General features: G+C 36.1%; 1 protein-coding gene across 2 annotated transcripts in view; it reads right to left on the bottom strand.

Moving 5' to 3' along the window:
• The window catches only part of SHOC2 (SHOC2 leucine rich repeat scaffold protein), an 83,863-nt gene that overhangs the window by 46,898 nt on the left and 15,626 nt on the right, over positions 1-21,339 (bottom strand). For both annotated transcript variants that reach the window (XM_053668640.1, XM_037165614.2), the window contains exon 2: positions 10,098-11,037. In XM_053668640.1, the coding sequence (XP_053524615.1) occupies positions 10,098-10,800 (703 nt within the window). In that variant the 5' untranslated portion in view covers positions 10,801-11,037. The remainder of the gene's footprint in view (positions 1-10,097; positions 11,038-21,339) is intronic.

Raw genomic sequence — 21,339 nt, 5'->3', positions numbered from 1 at the left:
TAAAAAATTTTCAGTAGAAACAATCTTAAATACACAACAAAAAATAAATAGAACATTAATGACCTACAAGAGAATATAATACATAACGTATAATATACACATATGTAGAGATTCAGAGAGAAGACAGAAAAGCAATGAAGGGGCTGGGCAAAAAGGGGGAAATCTTAAGAAATAAAGCACAAAATCTTTTCACCTTTTAAAAAAAATTGTATTCATTTATTTTTAGAGAGAGGTGAAGGGAGGAAGAGAGGGAGAGAGCCATGGATAAGGTGCACACCCCAACCAAGGACCGAGCCTGCAACCCAGACATGGGCCCTGACCAGGAATCGAACCAGAGACCTTTTACTTTGCTGGATAACACCCAATCAACTGAGTCACACTATTCAGGGCCAAAATCTTTCCACCTGTGATAAAAACCATAAACCCACAGATCTAAGAAGCTCACAAACTCCAAGCAGAAGAAACATAAAGAAAACCAAATACACGCACTCTGTAAACAAACTTCTAGAAACCAAGCATCAGGCACAAAGAAAAAAACACTAAGAATATACAGAGAAAAAAAGACTTTACAAACACAGAAATAAAGATAACAACAAAATTCTCGTCAGAAACTAGGCAAGCCAAAACAAACCAAAATAGGAGATACATCTCTAAAATATTGAAATGAAAAGCTAACAAACTGGACTTCAATACCAGGTAAATAGCTTTCAGAAATCCAACCAAAATAAAGGCTTTTAGACACACAAAAGCCTACAGAACTCATTATGAGAAGATCTGCACTACAAATTATATTAAAGGAAGTTTCTTGGACAGAAGGAAAATATATAAAAATTCATATCTACACAAAGAATGAAAAGCACTTGAAGTGGTAAACACATGGGTAAATATTAAAGATCTTTTTCACTTTTTAATCTCTTTAAAAGATAACTGAAAGAATGATGACATCAAAAAGCACAGGAACCAACGTAAAAGAGTTCATAATTACCAAAGCTGGAACAATTTGAGCAAAGAAGAAAAAACAACAAAAGATAAAAAGTAATACTGAATTGTAAACCCACAGAATAGAATGAGTCCAGAATTGTCATTAAGTAATTATGTAAATAAATAAATGGAGAAGGGACAGCTCTTCCTTATATAAGAATTAAAATTAATAAATGCAAAGAAAAGGGAAATAAAAAGGTCGTTCAAATACAGTAGCAATTGTTTAAGGGAAGGTCCACTAATGCATGTTAAAATTAGAGAGCAAAATATTAATGTACAACCTCAAACTAGTCATGAGAAAACACCATACAAGCAAAAAAAACTAGTGATATATTACATACCACTAAGCAGTACCCTTCAAAAGTATCAATGTCATAAAAGAAAAGGCATTTAGTATTTCCAACTGTCAGAGGTTAGAGGAGACTATAGACACGTCACTATTAAGTGTAATGGGGGATTCTGAAACAGAAAAATTACATTGGTGAAAAAACTGGTGAAATCAGAATAAAATTTGTAGTTCAGTGAATAGTACTGTACCAATGTTAATTCCTTGGTTTTGATCACTGTACAAATATTACATAGGATGTTACTATTAGAGGAAACTGGGTAAAAGGTATATGGGAACCCTCTGTACTGATTTTGCAAATCTCTGTAGGTGTAAAATTTGTTCAAAATAAAAATCTTAAAACAGAGACAGTTTAAAGCAAAAACAATGGCCACACATTACTATAGGATTTATAAACATGAAGAAGTAAAAATGAATGACAGGAAGTGCACAATGAATGGGAGAAATAGAAGTGTTTTACTGTAAGGTTCTTAGGATATATGTGAAGTTGTATATTACTTGAATACAGACTGTGTTAATTTATGATATATACTGCAAATTCCAGAGCAGACAGTAAAAAAAGAGTAACAAAGATGTATAAGTAATATGCCAACAGTTGAGATAAATGGAATTTACCAAAAAATCTGAAAGGAATCAAGAAATGAAGGAGAAAAGGACTAAGTAACAAATAGCACATAAATAAAATAAATATGAATAGCCAGAAAATAAATAGCCAGATGGTACATTTTAACCCAATCATATTAATATAGTACTACATTAAATGTAAATGTAAATGTTATAAACCCTTCAGTTAAGGCAAAAACTATCAACACAGGATAAAAACACACCACACCTAATTATATGCTGTCTACAAGAAACCATTACTAAAAAAAAGATGGAAAAATTATATACAATGTAAGCATCAATCAACAAGAAAACTGAAATAGCAGTAATTAATATCCAATAACATAGAATTTAAAAAATATTCCCAAGAATATTACCAGAGGTAAACACAGACGTTCCATAGAATGTCACCTCATCAAAAAGAAAATAAAATTCTAATTATATATACAACTAATAACAAAGTTTCAAAATAAAAAAATAATAGTACCACTAGGAGAAAGACAAACTATTATACTAGAATAGTTCAACACTTATTTTTTACTAATTGACAGAAAAATCAGTGGGAGTATAGAGGAAATGAATAACATTATCCTCCTACTTGACCTTGTTCCAAAAACAACAGCATAATGCACATTTTTCCAACTGCAAATAGAACATTTGCAGACTGTATTTTGTAAGTAAATAACAAGAAATATGTGAAACTATCTCTCAAATACTTGGAAATTGAACAATTCTAAATAATACATGATGAGAGAGGAAATAACAAGAGATATTTAGAAAAATTTTTTAACTGAACAACAAATGCAAATACAACATATCAAAATTTGTGGGCTGCTGTGAAAATAGTGCTTGGGCAGAGATTTATACCTGTAAACGCTTATATGAATGATTGACCATTCCCTTGAACAACGTGGGGGGAAGGGACAACTCCCATGCAGTCAAAAATCCAGGCAGAACTTCTGACTTTCCACAAACTTAACTAAAGTCATCCCTTGGGATCCATGGGGGATTGGTTCCAGTCCTTCCATAGACGCCCAAGTCACTCATAAAAAATGGCACACAACAATGTATAGGTGGTCCTCCACATCCACGGATTCCCAAAGATGATGGAAAATACTGCTTTCCATCTGCAGTTGGTTGAATCCCTGAATGCAAAACCCATGATACAAAGGGCCTACTGTTATTTACTATAAAAAATCCACACGTAAATGGACCTGAGCAGTTCATCAAATGTATTTTGTTCAAGGATCAACTGTATAATGAAAAGAAGAAAGGCTTGAAATCAACCTGATAATTAAAAAAAGTAGACAAAGAAGAGCATATTAAAACTTAAGGACCAGCCCTGGCTCGCATAGCTCAGTGGATTGAGTGTGGGCTGTGAACCAAAGGGTTGCTGGTTCACTTCCCGGTCAGGGCATATGCCTGGGTTGCAGACCAGATCCCCAGGGGGGACCACACGACAGGCAACCATACAATGATGTTTCTCTCCTCCCTCCCTTGCCCTCTCTAAAAATGAATAAATAAAATCTTTAAAAAATAAAATTAAAATAAAACTTAAGGACCAAATTATTTAAGGAAAAAAGAAAACATAACAAAAACACAGATAATTAGAAAAAAACACCAAAAGCCATTTTTTGAAAAGATCAACAAAATGGATATACTTCCAGCCAGGACTGATCAAGCAAAGAGAAGACCCAAATTACTACTATCAAGAATGAAAGAGGGAAATGAGTACATGTATTACAAACAATAAGAGAATAAAAAACTATTTTGAATTTTATGCCCAAATATCCAACAATTATATAAAATAAATCTTTGACAGATTTTTTTAATCAAAATTCAATTGAGAAGAAACAGAAATCTCATCAAATAACTCTCTAATTAATTAAATTACTGATTAAAACCTTCCTACAAAAGAAACCCTAGATTATGATTGATAATTCTTCTAAACATTTGAGGGAATAATACTAATTCTACACAAACTCTTCCAAAACATAAAAGAACTCTTGCCAACTCATTCCATGATATGAAGCTAGTTACCCTAGTAGCAAACCACACACAAAGAAAATTACACATCAATATCCATGATGAATACAGATGCAAAATCCTTCACAAAATTTTAATAAATTGAATATGGCAACATATAAAAAGGCCCTATTAAAATGTATCTAGTAGGCACTCAAATATTGCTAGGTAATATGTAATTTGTTTGTTTCGTAAATTGTGGCCTTCCCTATACTATCCTTTGATTGTTTTTAAGGATGTTTATATTTTAAAAATAACTCTTGTTCTTGAACTTACAAGAATATTTTTCAAATATTGAGTTTAGCTCTCTAAAAAATCACATCAGGTCTCACTAAAATATGTTTATTTGTAAAACTACATAATCAACAAGGGCTGGAAATACCCATTACATAAGCTTGAATGGATTTAGGGACTTAGACCAGAATTTATACATTATTTAAAATTGTCTTATAGGGCTTAATTCTCCCTTTCCCTGAAAAGAAGGCTTCAGTAGCTCTTTTAAGGAACTGCTTCTGCAACTTAGCAACATGGAAGACAATGCCCACACTCCTCCGAGGGGTCTGAATGCAGCCATTGAAGCACAATGACTGCCCTCTTCCTCACACCTCAGCAGAACCACTGGTGTCCCACAAAATAATCCTTCTCCCACAGCTCAAGTGGTATCTTGTTTTCCTTCTTCCTCCTTTAGCAATAATAATTTTTCCAGGGTTTTGTTTTTTAATGAAGGACCTGGTAATTTGATAACAATAAACAAAATTAACAGTTTATTTCTAGGTCTCTAAGGTTTCATACGGAATCCCAGTCAAATGAGTTATTAACAACTCTGAATTCCCTTTCCTGATTTATTTTTCTTGCCAAACTAAGTTACTCATTAACACTTGTACAAAATACTCAAATGAAATAATTAAATAATGTTGACTGGATCATGAAAGCAACTGTATTACCCCTGGAAGGTCTGGGAGAATTTCAAAAATTTTAGGGACTAGGGTTGCAATTTGAGTAAATACTGAAAAATGGGTAATAGTGCTTCATTAAATTCACTTCAAACCACATGTATTAAAAATCCATTATTTATTGTCTATTACAGTTCATAGAAAATTACAAAATTGGGTATTAGAAAATCTCAGATCCTTTGACTTTTTAAAAATTTGATTCTGTTCTTTGTATTTTTGTATAGCTATTATTTATATATTTATTGTGTATTGATTATATAGCTAACTTGACTTATAAAATGTAACACTGTGGTATAGCAGGAAATAGATTATTTCAACAAATGTTACTGAGTCAAATGTAATGTGCAAAAAACCCAAAAAAGTACTGATTCTACTTTCTCCTATACCTGAATGCTGTGGATTGTTTTTAAATACATGAAAATGATGAGTTCTCAAAAAGCTTATGCTTTTAACATACCAGATTATTCTAAGCGAAGAAGGCTTATTTTGACAAATTCACATGAAATTGTTACACTAGAGAACAGATTTTTTTAAAAAATCCCTCTAACTTAACTGTCTAAAGAAAGAATAATATATTAGGGGGAAGTTTTAAAGAAAAAGAAATCCTGAAATAGGTCATAATTCAATGAAAGAAAATAAACTGTAGAAATATTAGTAAGAGACAGAGATAAAGATTATTTCTCATCTGAAAGAGTAACCATTTCATTCCTAGAAATTCTTTAGAACGTCCTTGTCCATAATTTCCCCAAACTAAATTGATCAATTATACAAACTGAGTACCTGATGGCCTTCAATCTAATCCACCCAGGCAGAAAAAAAAAAAGATATTTACGAAAGCACATCTCTAACATGAAACTCAAAGGACAATCTGAGGGCCGGGGGATGGTTATTTACTGTTTTCCCTCTGAAAACATGATTTCTTGGCTCTCTGGGTGCACGTGAAGGGTCTCTTTCAAGGAAACCCTGGTGAAAGGAGGTATGGGAAAGAAGAACAGAATATGGATCCATAAAAGTAATCATTAAACGTTCCATCTACCTACATGCCTTACACAAAAGAAGAAAAATAAATGAACATTACCAAATGCAGAGTTTTATTGGCGACTCTGATATATTATCTCTGGCTCTTCATATGCTTACATGTATTCTCTGTTCAGTATTCTTTTATATTTATTTTCTGCCAATTTTCACCCATATGAAAATTTATCACTGGTATCAAATTGCATGGCATTAATAAAGATGCCACTAATGTTAAAGCAGATAAATGTTCTAATTTTAATATAATTTCCCTATAAGGCAGAAGCACAATACAACCCTGTGTAATGATTAAATTCCAAATATATCATTTAAAGTAAATAGCCGCTATATTTCAAAAACTTCTAATTTCTCACATTCCTCCTATATACTGCCAAACACAAACTGGATGGCATAATTGAAAATGGCTTACTTATAAAACCAAATGATAATTTGCATAAATTTGGGACTCTAAATTTTCTTATGGGTTTCAGCAAATTATATTAAAGGTGCGTAACACTTTTAAAAAATGTCAAATTTCCATTTTACTTGATCTTTGTGCCTGGGTCTTATTTCAAAAATATTCTCAAAGGAGCTGACTTTATGCATTTTCTTTAAAAAGCAATAAAAGAAGATATGCATCACAGAAAATAACTTTGTCGTTCATAATAAAAGATCACTTTCAAGATTTAAAATAAAGATCTATAGTCATAAGGGAACTGCGATTAAAACCACACTCATGGAATGGCTATAGTAAAAAAGACAGAAAACAAGGATGTTGAGGATGTAGAGAAACTGGAGGCCTCACACACGGCTGCTGTGGGAATGTAAAATGGTGAAGCAACTTAGGAAAACAGCCTTGAAGTTCCTCAAAATGGTAAACATAAAATTACCATATGACTCAATAATTCCACTTCTAGGTACATACCCAAGAGAAATGAAAACAAATGTCCAAAGAAAAACTTGTGCAAAAATGTTCAAAAGTGTTGAGAGTAATAGCTGGAAAGTGGGAACAACACAAATGTTCAACGCAAATAATGAATGAATAAATAAAATGTGGTATATCCATTCTATGGAATACACTCAACAATAAAAGGAAATGAAGTACTGATACATGCTACAACCCAGACAAATTGTGAAAACATTATACTAAGTGAAAGAAGGCAATCACCAAGACCATTATTTTGTATGATTTCATTTACATGAAATGTCTGGAATAGTAAAATCTATAGAAACTAAAAGTATATTAGTGTTTGCCTAGGGCTAGGGGGTTGGGAGAAAATAGGAGTGGGTAACTACTAAAACAAATTTTTGGTGTGATGAAAATGTTCAAAAATTGTTTGGGATGGTTGTACAACAGCTCTGTGAACGTGCTAGAAAACCATTGTATTGTACACTTCAAGTCTGTGACTTGAACAGTGTATGATTTATATCTCAAGCTGCTTCCATTCTTCCCACCTCAAAAAAAAAAAAGGAAAAAAGAAACTAATGCAATGGCTTTCAACTGCAGCTACACATAGAATAATTCAGCTTATTCTTTAAAGTACAGATACCCTGGACCTTCCAGACCACTAGATCATAATCTATGGGAGTGAGGCCCACTTTTCAAGACTAGTGGGGGCAATACAGTGAGACCCAGGTTTGCATTCTTACTGCCAACTAACTTCCCAGCTGCATGATCTTCAGTAAATCATCAAATCTCTCCACATTTTCAGTTCCTTCTTCAGTACAATGGTTTAGGGGGGTGGGGAGGGTCAAGGGAGAGGTATCCATTTCCTTGGGTTACTGTAACAACTTTATAAGATAATATATGTAAAGTATATATGTACAGAACCATGTATGGTATATGACATATTATGCTAAAATAATAGCTATTATTATTACTGCAATTACGTTATTTTTACTGAACCTTTATTTTCTTGTTACCCTACAAGGAAACAGATAATGCAAACTTCAGCAATGTTTGCCCCAAATCCATGCATCTAAGTTAAACCATATAAATCTTAACTCCTTATATGAAATATTAAGTTTCTTAACTCCTTATATGAAATATTAAGTTTTATGTTTAAAAGCAGTTTACTTTCCACCTGATGCCCTTCTTAGAAAAAATAAATAACATTTATGATGCTAGTAGTTTTACAGAAATACAGAAGTTACAACATAAACTTTAATAATGTCACTAATGGTGACAGTGTGCTCATTAACAATCAAATTCTATGGTTACTTTTTAAATAACAAATTTAGGAATAAAAGTCAAAAATAGGCAGCCACAAATATCAATCATTTAATTAAATAAAATTTGTCAATTAAAAAAATACACTGACTTTTCAGTAAAAATGCTTAAATATCTATATGCTCAAGAACAAAAGAAGTAAATTTAAATTCCCATAAAATAATTTTTTGTTTAAGAAATGTGCGTTCTTAATTCCCATGAAATCTGATAACACCACTATGGAAAAAAATTACTTAAAAAGAGACTTGAAATGAATTAAAGCCAAAGTTTTAGAATGAAATATATAATATATACACAAAACAAGAACAAAGACAGGAAATAACATTTTTTACTTCTCTATAAAAAGTCAGCATTTCTTTGTTCAACAGCCTATAATTCTATCCCACAATAAGCCATACACACAGGTCAAATTTTGACTGAATCTGGTATAAAATCAAAAGTCTTTCAACAACCACACCCCTTATCTGGACACATGGAAAGGAACATTTCTATTCAAATTCCTGGGAATATTTTAATATCTCATGAGTGAGTCATACTTTATAAGCACAGTGCTCTGCTTGAGAAAATCTATCATGATTAAGTACATTTAAATAGATCAAAATTAAGATTTTAAAGTTAAGAGTCAAACACACCTAAAACTTAAACTGAGTATTTTTCAAAACTAGATAAAATGTTTTAAATACCCACAGAATATCACATCTCTACAAATCTGAGCCTAAAAAGTTTCCTTTATCACCCACTTTAAGAACAATGCTCAAAGCAACAAAATATTTAATTCACCTGTTTTATTCAGAATAAACTGGCCTTTCATACAAAAAGAAAAGTTTCCTTAAAAATTTGCAAAATCAATTTTATGTCAATTTTTTTTAATTTACAAAAAGGGCTCACTAATACACTTATCAATTTCCCAAAATTGGTAAGTGGATGGTTTATTATATTTTAAATGTTTCTAATTTTTTTCCATAATTAAAAATATCAAGACAATACATTTCTTTGTACTGACTTGTTTACACATATACATTACCTATTTTCCTCCTACTACCGTTTTCTTAAAAGCATTCCTTCGTTTCAGTACAATTTAGCTTTATATACAAAAACTGGAATGAAATCTACTAAGATGCTAACATTGTTGCACTTAAGATACCTGACTTTTTGCCTACTTTTTTGACTTTTCTGTGTTCATGGATTATTTGTAATGAATATGAATACTATCAAAATGAAGGAGAAAAAAAAAAAAACCTCTTTAATTTTCTACAACACTGCTTTTCAACAAGGCTCTGCTAGGCCAATCTTTTGTAGTAACCTTGGTAGAAAAGGGATATGAATTTAAACAGTTTTCAGGTAAAGAAGTCAGAATATAAGAAAATATAGCCTTACTGGGTATACTAAAATTACACGTGTAAATTTTTTTTAAGATTTTTAAAAAATTTATTTATCTTTAGAGGGGAAGGGACGGAGAGAAGGAGGGAAATATCAATGTATGGTTGCCTCTCACGTGTCCCCTGCTGGGAACTGGCCTGCAACCCAGGCATGTGCCCTGACTGGGAATCGAACCGCGATCCTTTGTTTCGCAGGCCCGTACTCAATCCACAGAGCTACGCCAGCCAGGCTACATGTATAAATTTAAAAATAGGTGGCAACAACTTAATTAGGCCAACATCTTTTTTCTGCTTCAAATTCACTTTTTCTTCAATGAAAATGAAAACAGACTAGGTTTGTGTGGAAAAAGGCCAAATAACATCTATATTCTCACTCATTTTTTTAAGTCTGTGAAAGACCTCAAACCTCAAACCATGTCCTATTAATATGGCTAAAACTGAATAATTAAAGTAAACCAGCTGATTTTAGGCAAGTATCAGATATATTCTCATATAGAAGAGCACTCAATTAAATTATTTAGCATAACAAATACTAAAAATAATAATGGTAAACCAAGGCGTCTTACCGATTTCAGCAGGTAGTTGTTTGATTTTGTTCTCTCGAATGCTAAGCATGCTGAGTTTTGATAGGTTTTTGATGTCCTTTTCCACAGTAGTTATACGGTTAAAGCGAAGGTAAAGAGTGGTGAGAGAATCTAGCCTATACACCACTGAAGGAATCTCTCTCAGTTTATTATGCCGTAAATCAAGCATTCGTAGCTTCTTCAAGTTATCAAGAGAGTCAGGCAAACTGGTTAGTGAATTTTCACTTAGAGCCAGTGTCATGAGATTTACTAGGCAGCCCACTTCTGCAGGGAGGGACTGCAATTTGTTGCTATATAAATAAAGTTCTGTTAATTGAGTCAACTCTTTGATTGATGATGGTAGTATGTGTATAGACCTCTTGGATAAGTCCAAACGCATCGAGTTCTCTTCCCGACACTTATTGAGCTCTTTAATCACCTCTGCATTGCTAGATTTTTTCCTAGTTCCAGGTGCTGGATTTGGCCGTTTGATCGTATTGTCAACTGAAAAAGCCACCCCTGGTTGGGCAGCACTGGAGTCCTTCTTTCCATCTTTGGCATCTTTCCCTTTGGTCTTAGGTTCTTTTTCTTTGCTTTCTTTCCCAAAACCTCCAGAGGCTTTCGCCTCCTTTTCTCTTTCCTTGGCTGATGGTACTTTGGGATCTTTCTCTTTAGAGTCTTTTTCTTTTCCTAAGCTACTACTCATGGTGACTCAAGCTTGAGCAAAAACTACATGAACTCCTTTTATTATATTTGCCAACAACAGAAACTGGAATTCAAAGATGAAGAGACAAAAATCCTATAGAATTAAAAAGGTGTTGGCTTGAAGAAGTAATTACCACGGAGTAAGAGCCATCTGTTACATGTTGAATTTATTCCCATTTCTGATAACTCATTCCAATGGGTAAAGTGGTGCTGGTCAATCAGTGATTCATTAGAATTCCTGAAATATAATACAGAGAGTATTAATACTTTAGATTATAATTTATATTACGCAAATGAGCTCTGAAAAACAATCCTACTGATAATTTTGCCATTTTCCTATGATTTTATATGGTAAATATTTATCAAACACTTACGTAAAATCTTTTGAAAAGCTATAAAAATCAGTAAGTTAGGTCCTATCCTCAAAGAATTTGCAACCTGAACAGAAAGAGGTAAGATAAGTATACAAGTTACCATAGTACAAAACTTTGTTAAGAGCTGAAAAGGAGAAGTCACAACAGCTCCTAATGTTGGAGCGCTTTCTATGTATAAGCACTACTGTAAGAAGTTTATAAATAGTCATTCATTTAATACATTTAACAGCCCTATGAGATAAACTGTTATCCCTGTTTTATTCATAAAGACACTGAGTTACAGAAATATTTTAAAGTAACTAGCACTGTAATCCTGTAAAAGTGACAAAGCTGAGATTCCAATGCTGGTAGTACGTATCCAAGGCCTAAGTTCCAAACCACTACACTAACACTGCCCTGTCTGCAACTACTGGTAATTACCAGGTAGCTTTAAGTAACAGGAAGGATTTCAAACATGACAATGTATAGAAGAAAGCAATGTAGTAAAAGAACAAAATGAGGACAAAGTTCAGGAAAAAGAGCATAAAAAACCTGCAATTAGTACTTCCAGCCAAGATGGAGGCATAGGTGGAAACACTGGACCTCCTCTCACAACCAAGTTTAAAGACAACAAAGTTTTAGTAATAAAAATGCAACCAAAACACAGAAAATTGTATGAAAGCCCGACAACAAGGAACCATTCAACCAGACCTTTAAAAGGGGTGGTGTGCGGTGGCAACAGACGGACCCAATGAGGGTGCAAGGCAGCAGGCTGACCACGGTCACACATTTGCGCACAGATAAACCAGGCAAAGGAACGAGCAGTGAGACAAACCACGCAGGCCCCAGTGGCTTTCGGGAAGCACCAGAGGAGATGGCCATTGCCCCTCTCTGACCCCGCCCCCACATATACCATCACAACCCAGCAACTGAGTTGTCCCGCCCTGGTGAACACCTAAGGCTCCGCCCCTCATACATAACAGGCATGAACAGACCAAATCATTATGGCTCAAGAATAGCTCAAACCCCAGAGTCAATAATTCTAAGCAACCAAGAGACAGCCAAACTATCAGATGCACAGTTCAAAACACTGGTAATCAGGGTGCTCACAGAACTGGTTGATTTTAGTCACAAATTAGAGGAACAAATGAAGGCTAAACTAATTGAAATGAAGGGAAATGCACAGGAAACCAATAGTGATGGAAAGGAAACTGGGACTCAAATCAAGGGAGTGGATCAGAAGGAAGAAAGAAACAACCAAACAGAAAAAAGGGAAGAAACAAGAATTTTTTTAAAATGAGGAGAGGCTTAGGAACCTCTAAGACATCTTTAAATGTTCCAACATCCGAAATATAGGGGTACCAGAAGGGGAAGAGGAAGAGGAAAAAAGTGGAAAACTTATTTGAACAAATAATAAAGGAGAAATTCCCCAAGCTGGCAAAGGAAATAGACTTCCAGGAAATCCAGGAAGCTCAGAGAGTCCCAAAGAAGCTGGACCAAAGGAGGAACGCACCAAGGCACATCATAACTACATTAGCCAAGATTAAAACGAAGAAGACAATCCTAGAAGCAGCAAGAGATAAGGGGACAGTCATCTACAAAGGAGTTCCCATTAGACTGTCAGCGGATTTCTCCAAAGAGACCTTACAGGCAAGAAGGGGCTGGAAAGAAGTATTCCAAGTCATGAAATCCAAAGACCTACATCCAAGATTGATCTATCCAGCAAAGCTTTCATTTAGAATGGAAGGACAGATAAAGTGCTTCTCAGATAAGGTCAAATTCAAGGTCAAATTCATCATCACCAAGCCCTTATTAGAAATGTTAAAGGGACTGTATCTGAGAAAAAGAAGATAAAAAAGATGAACAGTGAAAGGACAGCAAACTCAGTTATTAACAACCACACCTAAAACAAAAGCAAACTAAGAGGACAGCTAGATCAAGAGCAGAACCATAGAAATGAAGATCACATGGAGGGTTAGCAACAGGGGAGTGGGAGGAGGAGGAGAAGGGCGGAGAAGGTACAGAGAATAAGTAGCATAGACAGTAGGTAGAAAATAGACATGGGGCAGGGCAAGAATAGTATGGGAAATATAGAATCTAAAGAACTTGTGACACATGGACATAAACTAAAGAGGGCGAATGGTGGGGGAGGGGGTGTGCAGGGTGGAGGGGAATGAAGGGGGGAATAGGACAACTGTAATGGCATAATCAATAAAATATATTTTTTAAAAACCCTGCAATTAAATAAGCACTCTAGATGACTCTGACGTAGGTAGATCTGGGGGCCACCTTTCACAAACCTTAAAAAAAGCAAGCTCCAATGATGTCTATGTCCTGCTGAAAAAGTTAAGGTTCTTAAGCGTTCTTAAAGGTAGAAATGTTCACTGGTAAAAGGACTGACTAAGGGATCCACTAAGGCTGAAAAGATGAGTAAGATCTTCATGAAGCAGTTCTCTCTGAATATTTCAAAATTTAAAATAGACTTTTTGCTTTGTAGCTCTATTATTAATTTTATAACTGATCTTTATTTGATACTAGGACTTGGAGAGTAAAGACACAAATATAACATCTTACACCTGATTAGCTTAAGAGATTAAAAAGATGTTAATAAAATTTTATCAAACCACAAAAACTACTTGGTAGTCTAAGTCAGCAATTTTCAACCTTTTTCATCTCATGGCCCATATAAACTAATTAATGAAATTCTGCATCACACTAGAAAATCTATTTTTTGCCAATCTGACAAAAAAATAGGTATAATTTCAATCCATTCAGATGGGAAGGCTATTGTTGTATTGTTGGCTGTAACACAAGCTAAGGGAAAAGAGGTCAGTGCACCTGACTACATAATCAGGTATTGCAAGTCTTAAAAATTTCTTGCAGCATGGCAGTTGAAAACTGCTCATCTAAGTGCACAGGATTGTGCTAAAAATTTCTATATAGAGGACTTGGGTCCTACCCTATACAAGGTTACAGGTTAGACAGCCAAAACACTAACATATGACAACTAAGTAACTGATAATATATTATTACATCCTCAGATGAGTGAAATATGTTATAGCACTTTTGAGAATCATTGGTTTGAAATCACTCCCACACTAAAAATGCATACAAGTGCACATACTTACACGTGTGTATGTACAGTGTCTCCATAATCAGTCTCCAATCTATCTTTTCCAGCTTTACCATTTGTGCCAATACACTCTCCATTCCAGTGTTACATACTATTGACAGCTCAAAGTGCTTCTGCATTACCATATTTATTCAACTTGCTCCCTCTGCTCAGATGATCCTTTCCCTCCTCTCTACCTCTCTACTCCCTAGTCTCCACGGTCACAGAATTTATATACTACCCTCATTAGTAGTCTCAGTTTCTTGAATACATGGTACTATTTCCTCCCTCCGTGTATTTATTGTTTCCTCCTCTGCCTGACTGCCTTCCCCTACATATCCCTCACATCTCTTCCTTTTCCAGGCACCACCTTTCCAGATGAACCCATCTTTAAGACTTCTGGGAGTCACTTTTTCAAGAAAGTCTTTCCTACATTGTTCTCATTAGGCTATATAACCCCCAGGAGCTTTCATAAATGTCTTCCACTTTATAAAATAGTTTTTAAATTATCAGTTTTATTTTTAATCCATATGTAAATCTTTACAACCTCAAATTCTTGTTAACTTTCACAACAGCAATATACTTGTCTTTCATATATAATCAATGTTTTGTTAGAGCTGTTATTTTTCTTATTCCTTTAATAAAACTGTAATAACATTTTTGAGTATCAAGAAAATTAAACACACCCATTCCCCACCCTGGTTAAGTCCAAACTAAAGCAACTGAGTAGTGCAGAGTAAGGTGGGCATCCCCCGCAATGACAGTAGGTGAAAATTCAAAGTGTCCCAGAGCAGAAAGTCAGAGCCCAGACAGACTAAAGAGGGTAGAGGGCAGAAAACTTACCCCCCCATCTTGTATTTCAGAGCCTGGGTGAGATAAGAAAGACAACCCACAAAGGGGCAGCTCAGTGGGCGGGGGGGGGGGGGGGGGGGGGGGGGGGGGCAAAGGGGGAAGGCACGGTCATCAGAACCCATCCAGGACAAAGTGGACATATGTATGTTGGCAATCCACAAGAAGTTCATAGGCCAAGTGAGGTGGCCATGGCTATCCTCACAGAGGGATGACTCAGCATGGAGAAGCAGAGACTGAATGGAGTGAAAAGAGCATCCACAGGTGGTAATAGACCAGTGAGTGTGCAATACGAGGGGTAATGTAATTACCCCTAGTAATGTAAGGGGTGAGTACAGAAGATGTCTACATGGACAGCTGGGTAGATAAGGGGTGGGTGGCATGGCATGAAGAGTTAAGAATACAAACAAGCAAAGTAAAAGGGTATCCATAAGGCAAATACGGCACTAAAAAGTGGACAGATAAATCACAGAAAATACTTTAATGGTCAATAAATATTGGGTTGGCCAGAAAGTCTATATGTCTTTTTCTGTAAAACGTTACTCATTTTCACCAGTAACTTTACAGATCTGGCTATTCTGTGTATGCCAGCTATCTCCTACGTGGTATAATGTTGATGGTTCTCAGTTAATGTCTCAATTGGATCACTATCAATTTCACCTGGTCTACGTGACCCACTGTGGAGCATCATCCAGCAAAAAATCTCCAGCACAAAACTTTGAAAACCACTTTTGACACATTCAGTCACAGCACCTTCTCCATACACTGCACAAATCATTTTTTGTTTCAACTGCATTTTTTACCTGTTTTGAAATAATAAAGCATAATATGTATGCCAAAAGGTTGCATATTTTCTTCCATCTTCTATATTAAAATGACTATAAAAAATGCACCAATTTTAATCAGATATTTTTAAATGCACACTGATATGACAGCTGTCACAATACAATCTAACAAAATTGTTACGAAAGAAGTTCAGGATAGCTAAGTGCTACTAGAGCCATCTTACAGAAAAAACCAAATGAACATTTTGGCCAACCCAATATTGTTTCAAAACTACCCAGTATCACTAGTAATCTGAGCAACATTTGGCAATATCACTGTCATCAGGTTAACAAGTAAGAAGTCTGATAAAACCAACTATTGTTGAAAAATATGGAGCCAAAAAAATCTCACTCTACAGGTAAAAGTATCAACTATTAAAACTACTTTGTAGAGCAATTTGGCAAAAACCTGATGATACGAAAATGCCATAGCCCATTAAATCCATCAGTTCTACTTGCAGATATTTATAGCAGGAAAACTTCTATGTGCTTGCACAAGGAGTCTCAGTGTCAAAGTCACTCTAGACCATGGAAAAAATCACTAAGCCTACAGGAAGCAACTTGGACAATCTCAGAAACAGTGGTGAACAGCAACAAAAACAAACACATAAGTTGCAAATAATACATAAAGAATGGTTCTATGGGCAAACACATCTGCCACTGATACATCTAATAAGGGGTTAATATCCAAAATTTACAAAGAACTTACAAAACTCAACACCAAAAAAAGCAAACAATCTCATTAAAAAATGGGTAAAGGACCTGAATAGACTTCTCCAAAGAGAATATACAGATAGCCAATAGACATGAAAAAATGCTCAACATAACTAATCATCAGAAAAATAATAATTAAAGCCACAAGGACATATCAGCTCTCACCTGTAAGAATGACTATCATCGACAAACAAATGGAGGTGAGGATGCAGAGAAAAGGGAAGCACCCTCATGCACTGCTGATAAGAATACACACTGGTGCAGCCACTGTGGAAAGCAGTTTTTTCCTCAAAAAACGACCCAGTGATTCTACTCCTGAGACTATATTCAAAGAAACCAGAAACACTTAATTCAAAAGAACATATGCACCTCTATGCTACTGCAGCATTATTTATAAGAGCCAATATGTGGAAGCCACCCAAGTGCCCATGAGTAGCTGAGGGGATACAAAGCTGTGGTATAGTTACACAATGGAGTACTACTACTTGTCCATAAAAAAAGGAAATCTTACTTTTGGTGACAGCATGGATAGACCTGGAGAGTATTATGCTGAGTGAAATAAGCCAGTCAGACAGAGAAAAGTACCATATGATTTCACTTACATGTGGAATCTAATGAACAAAATAGAAACAGACTCACAGGTACAGAGAACAGGCTAACAGCTGTCAGAGAGGAGGGGGTTGGATGCTGCGTAAGGGGATTAAGAGAAAAAAACTCATAGACACAGACAAACATTATGGCGATTACCAGAGGGAAAGGGGAATGGAGGGAGGCAGTACAGGGTACGGGCGGGTAAATAGTGATGGAAGGATACTTGACTGGGTTTGAACACACAATACAATATACAGATGATGTATTTTAGAACTGTACACCTGAAACCTGTACAATTTTATAAATCAGTGTCACCCCAATCAATTAAATTTTTTTAAAAAGAATGGTTCTATTTGTATAAAGTTTTAAAACATATGAAAATATACATTGTAGATATTCACATATAAAGATTACTCACACTTAAAGGACTGAGAAACATAAAATTTAGAACAGTGATTTCCGAGCTACAGTTAAGGGTAAAAACCAAGGTAAGGTAGTATGCTAAACCAATGCATGGTAAATTGAATCACAGAGTCCAAAGCTATGTTTCCATTTCGCGGTAAATGCTCAAATGAACTCTGGGTCCCTTCCTGGCTCTCTGAAAGATCTAGAAAGGTACCTTCACTAGTCATTACAATAATAATGATTTAAAAATACAATGAGACATATTTCCGGCCAAGATGGAGGATTAGGCGGAAACACTGTACCTCCTCGCACAACCAAAATTAAGGACAACAAAGATTTAGAAACAAAAACACAACCAGAACAGACATAAAATTGAACTGTACCAAAGTCCAACAACCATTCATCCAGACCAGTAAGAGGGGCGGAGTTGGCGGCCAGGCAGAGAGGAGTCGTGGCAGGGAAAGGCGGTGGCTACCAGACCCGAACGTGGAGCCCGGAGAAGAAATGGGAAGACCCAGTGACGTGCACAAGGCAGTTGGCTGCCCTCGGTCACACACTCATGCGCAGATAAACCAGGCAAAAAGCAGGCAGTGAGACAGACCACTCGACCCAGGGCCCCAGAAACAGGAATTAAAAGCACCAAGCCCACCCACCCAGGAAGCAGCACCAGAAGAGCCCAATTTGCTTATGGGAAGTGGCGGAAGAAACTGAAATGTGCAAGCAGAGCATGCACCATTATTCCCTTTCTGACCCCTCCCCCACATACAGCGTCAAAACCCAGCGACTGGGTTGCCCCGCCCTGGTGAACACCTAAGGCTCCGCCCCTCACTACCTTCACAACAAGCGCAAACAGACCAAAATAATGGCTTAAACAGAAGAACAAATCAAAGCCCCAGAGCCAGTACTTCTAAGCAACCAAGGGATAGCCAACCTATCAGATGCACAGTTCAAAACACTGGTGATCAGTATGCTCACAGAACTGGTTGATTTTGGTCACAAATTAGATGAAAAAATTCCTTCATTACACTAAGTGAAATGAAGGAAAATGAACAGGGAACCAATAGTGATGGAAAGAAAACTGGGAGTCAAATCAATGGAGTGGACCAGAAGGAAGAAAGAAACGACCAAACAGAAAAGAAGAAAGAAACAAGAATTCAAACAAAATTAGGAGAGGCTTAGGAACCTCTAAGACATCTTTAAATGTTCCAACATCTGAATTATAGGAGTACCAGAAAGGCAAGAGGAAGAACAAGTGGAAAAGTTATCTGAAAAATTATAAAGGAGAACTTCCCCAATCTGGCAAAGGAAATAGACTTCCAGGAAGCTCAGAGAGTCCCAAAGAAGTTGTACCCAAGGAGGAACACACCAAGGCACATCATAATTACATTACCCAAGATTAAAATGGATAGAATTCTAGAAGCAGCAAGAGATAAGGGGATGGTCACCTAAAATGGAGTTCCCCTCAGACTGTCAGCTGATTTCTCAAGAGACCTTATGGCAAGAAGGGGCTGGAAAAAAGTATTTCAAGTCATGAAAGGCTAGGACCTACACCCAAGATTGTTCTATCCAGCGAAGCTTTCATTTAGAATGGAAGGACAGATAAAGTGCTTCTCAGATAAGGTCAAGTTCAAGAAGTTCATCACCAAGCCTTTATTATATGAAATGTTAAAGGGACTTATCTAAGAAAAAGGTAAAAAATATGAACAGTGAAAGGACAGCAAACTCACAGTTATTAACAACCACACCTAAAACAAAAGCAAACTAAGCGGAGAGCTAGAACAGGAGTGGAGCCACAGAAATGGAAATTGCATGGAGGGTTAGCAATAGCGGAGTGGGAGGAGGAGAAGGATGGAGAAGGTACAGAGAATAAGTAGCATAGATGGTGGGGACCAAATAGACAGGGGGAGGGCAAGAGCAGTGTGGGAAATGTAGAAGCTAAACAAACTTATGACATATGGACATGAACTAAAGGGGGGAATGTGGGTGGGAGGGGGTGTGTAGGGTGGAGGGGAAAGAAGGGGGGAAGGGGACAACTGTAATGGCATAATAAAATATATTATAAAAAATAAAAATAAAAGTACAATGAGAAATAACATTATATCTAGGAAATTGATGAAAATATAAAAAATAACAGTGATGGTGAGGATACAGAAAAATCAACCATCATAGTCCACTGGTAGGCATAAGATCCAAAGGAGCCTCTCTGAAAATGTGGCTTCTCCATAATATGATTAACGGGGGTATTTTTACCTGTTTGAGGGAAAACATAAATGTGATAGTTACTCATCTGTGGAAGACCACTGAAGAAATAAAAGAAAATATCCAAACTCTATTTAAATGCTGACCCACCCCCTGGAAAGTTTGGTCTCTGCCACAGATTCTTCATCCTGGCCCTCAGGAACACGGCATGGAGGACACTGATGACACACACACACACACATTCTGGGCCCGACTGAGCCAGGAAGGAACTTCCATGTTTGCATGTGCCTCGGTGTGGCAGCATGAAGGAAGACAGATGTGTTGTCAAGCCCTCGGTTAAATCCTTCCCCAAAGGCAAACCTCTACTCTTTCTTTCACCTGCCTAGTCCTAATGGTGTAAAAGACTTGTCACCTCAGTTCAGGCTGAGAGTTTTTATAAACTACTATCACATGATTACACTTGATTTCCAAATTAAGCCTGTAAACAAGTCACAACAAGTAGTGTTACTTCCATTAACACATGATTTAACCAAGATTTATGATTTATGGAAGTTAAGTTATTTGCCCAATAGGATAGTGTGAATCTGACAATAACACCACTAGTAACAACAGATAATATTTATGGAGCATCAACTACATGCCAGGCACTGTAGTAAGTGCTTTCAGCTGTTGTGAGGAAGAGTAATCCTAATTTAAACATAATGAAACTGGCCTGGCTGTGTGGTTCAGTAGATTGAGTGCCGGCCTGCAAACTAAAGGGTTGCTGGTTCAATTCCCAGTGTAGGGTATATGACTGGGTTGCGGGCCGGGTCCCCAGTAGGGGGCAGAGAGGCAACCACACATTGATGTTTCCCCCTCTCTATCCCTCCCTTCCCCCCTCTCTAAAAATAAATAAAATCTTTAAAGACAAACTGAGACTCAAGAGCAATCAAATGACTTACCAAAGATCCACAGACCATAATTGGTAGTCACAACTCTGACATAGTTCTGACTCCAAACCCATGTCTTAACTACTACAATATACTATTTCAGAATATATTCAGTAGATGTAAATAATCAGGATTAGATACAGGAACCAAGGAAAACCGTTCACAGAACAAGATTTGAAAAGGTAGGACTGCTTTCCATAGCCTAAGAAAATGTTGACTAAAAGAGCCAACAAGATACTCTAGAAACTCTGAGTATCTATCTTTAAAAAGTATTTTCCCCACCTCATTTAAGACTTAATCCTATAGAACACACTAGTAGTTTACTGATTTTTCTGGCACTTAATAGAGGCATTTCTTCCAGTAATATATTATTATGTCTAAATGTGTAATTTATATAATTTCACTGAGCAGTATCTTTCTGAGAAGTATGATGAAAAGAATATATTTTATAAATCAGTTTAAATTCAACACCACACAGTTTCACTCTACAGTCACGGAGGTCCTCTTTTCCATCAACAGTAGAATATAGACACAAATGTTTCTATAACTGACCACTATGGAAGT

Source organism: Artibeus jamaicensis, unplaced genomic scaffold (assembly GCF_021234435.1).
Source record: "Artibeus jamaicensis isolate MK-2021 breed Jamaican fruit bat unplaced genomic scaffold, CSHL_Jam_final contig_490, whole genome shotgun sequence".
Lineage (NCBI taxonomy): Eukaryota > Metazoa > Chordata > Mammalia > Chiroptera > Phyllostomidae > Artibeus > Artibeus jamaicensis.
The sequence above is the reverse complement of the archived record's forward strand: the minus strand, read 5'-3'. Positions and strand labels throughout refer to the sequence as shown.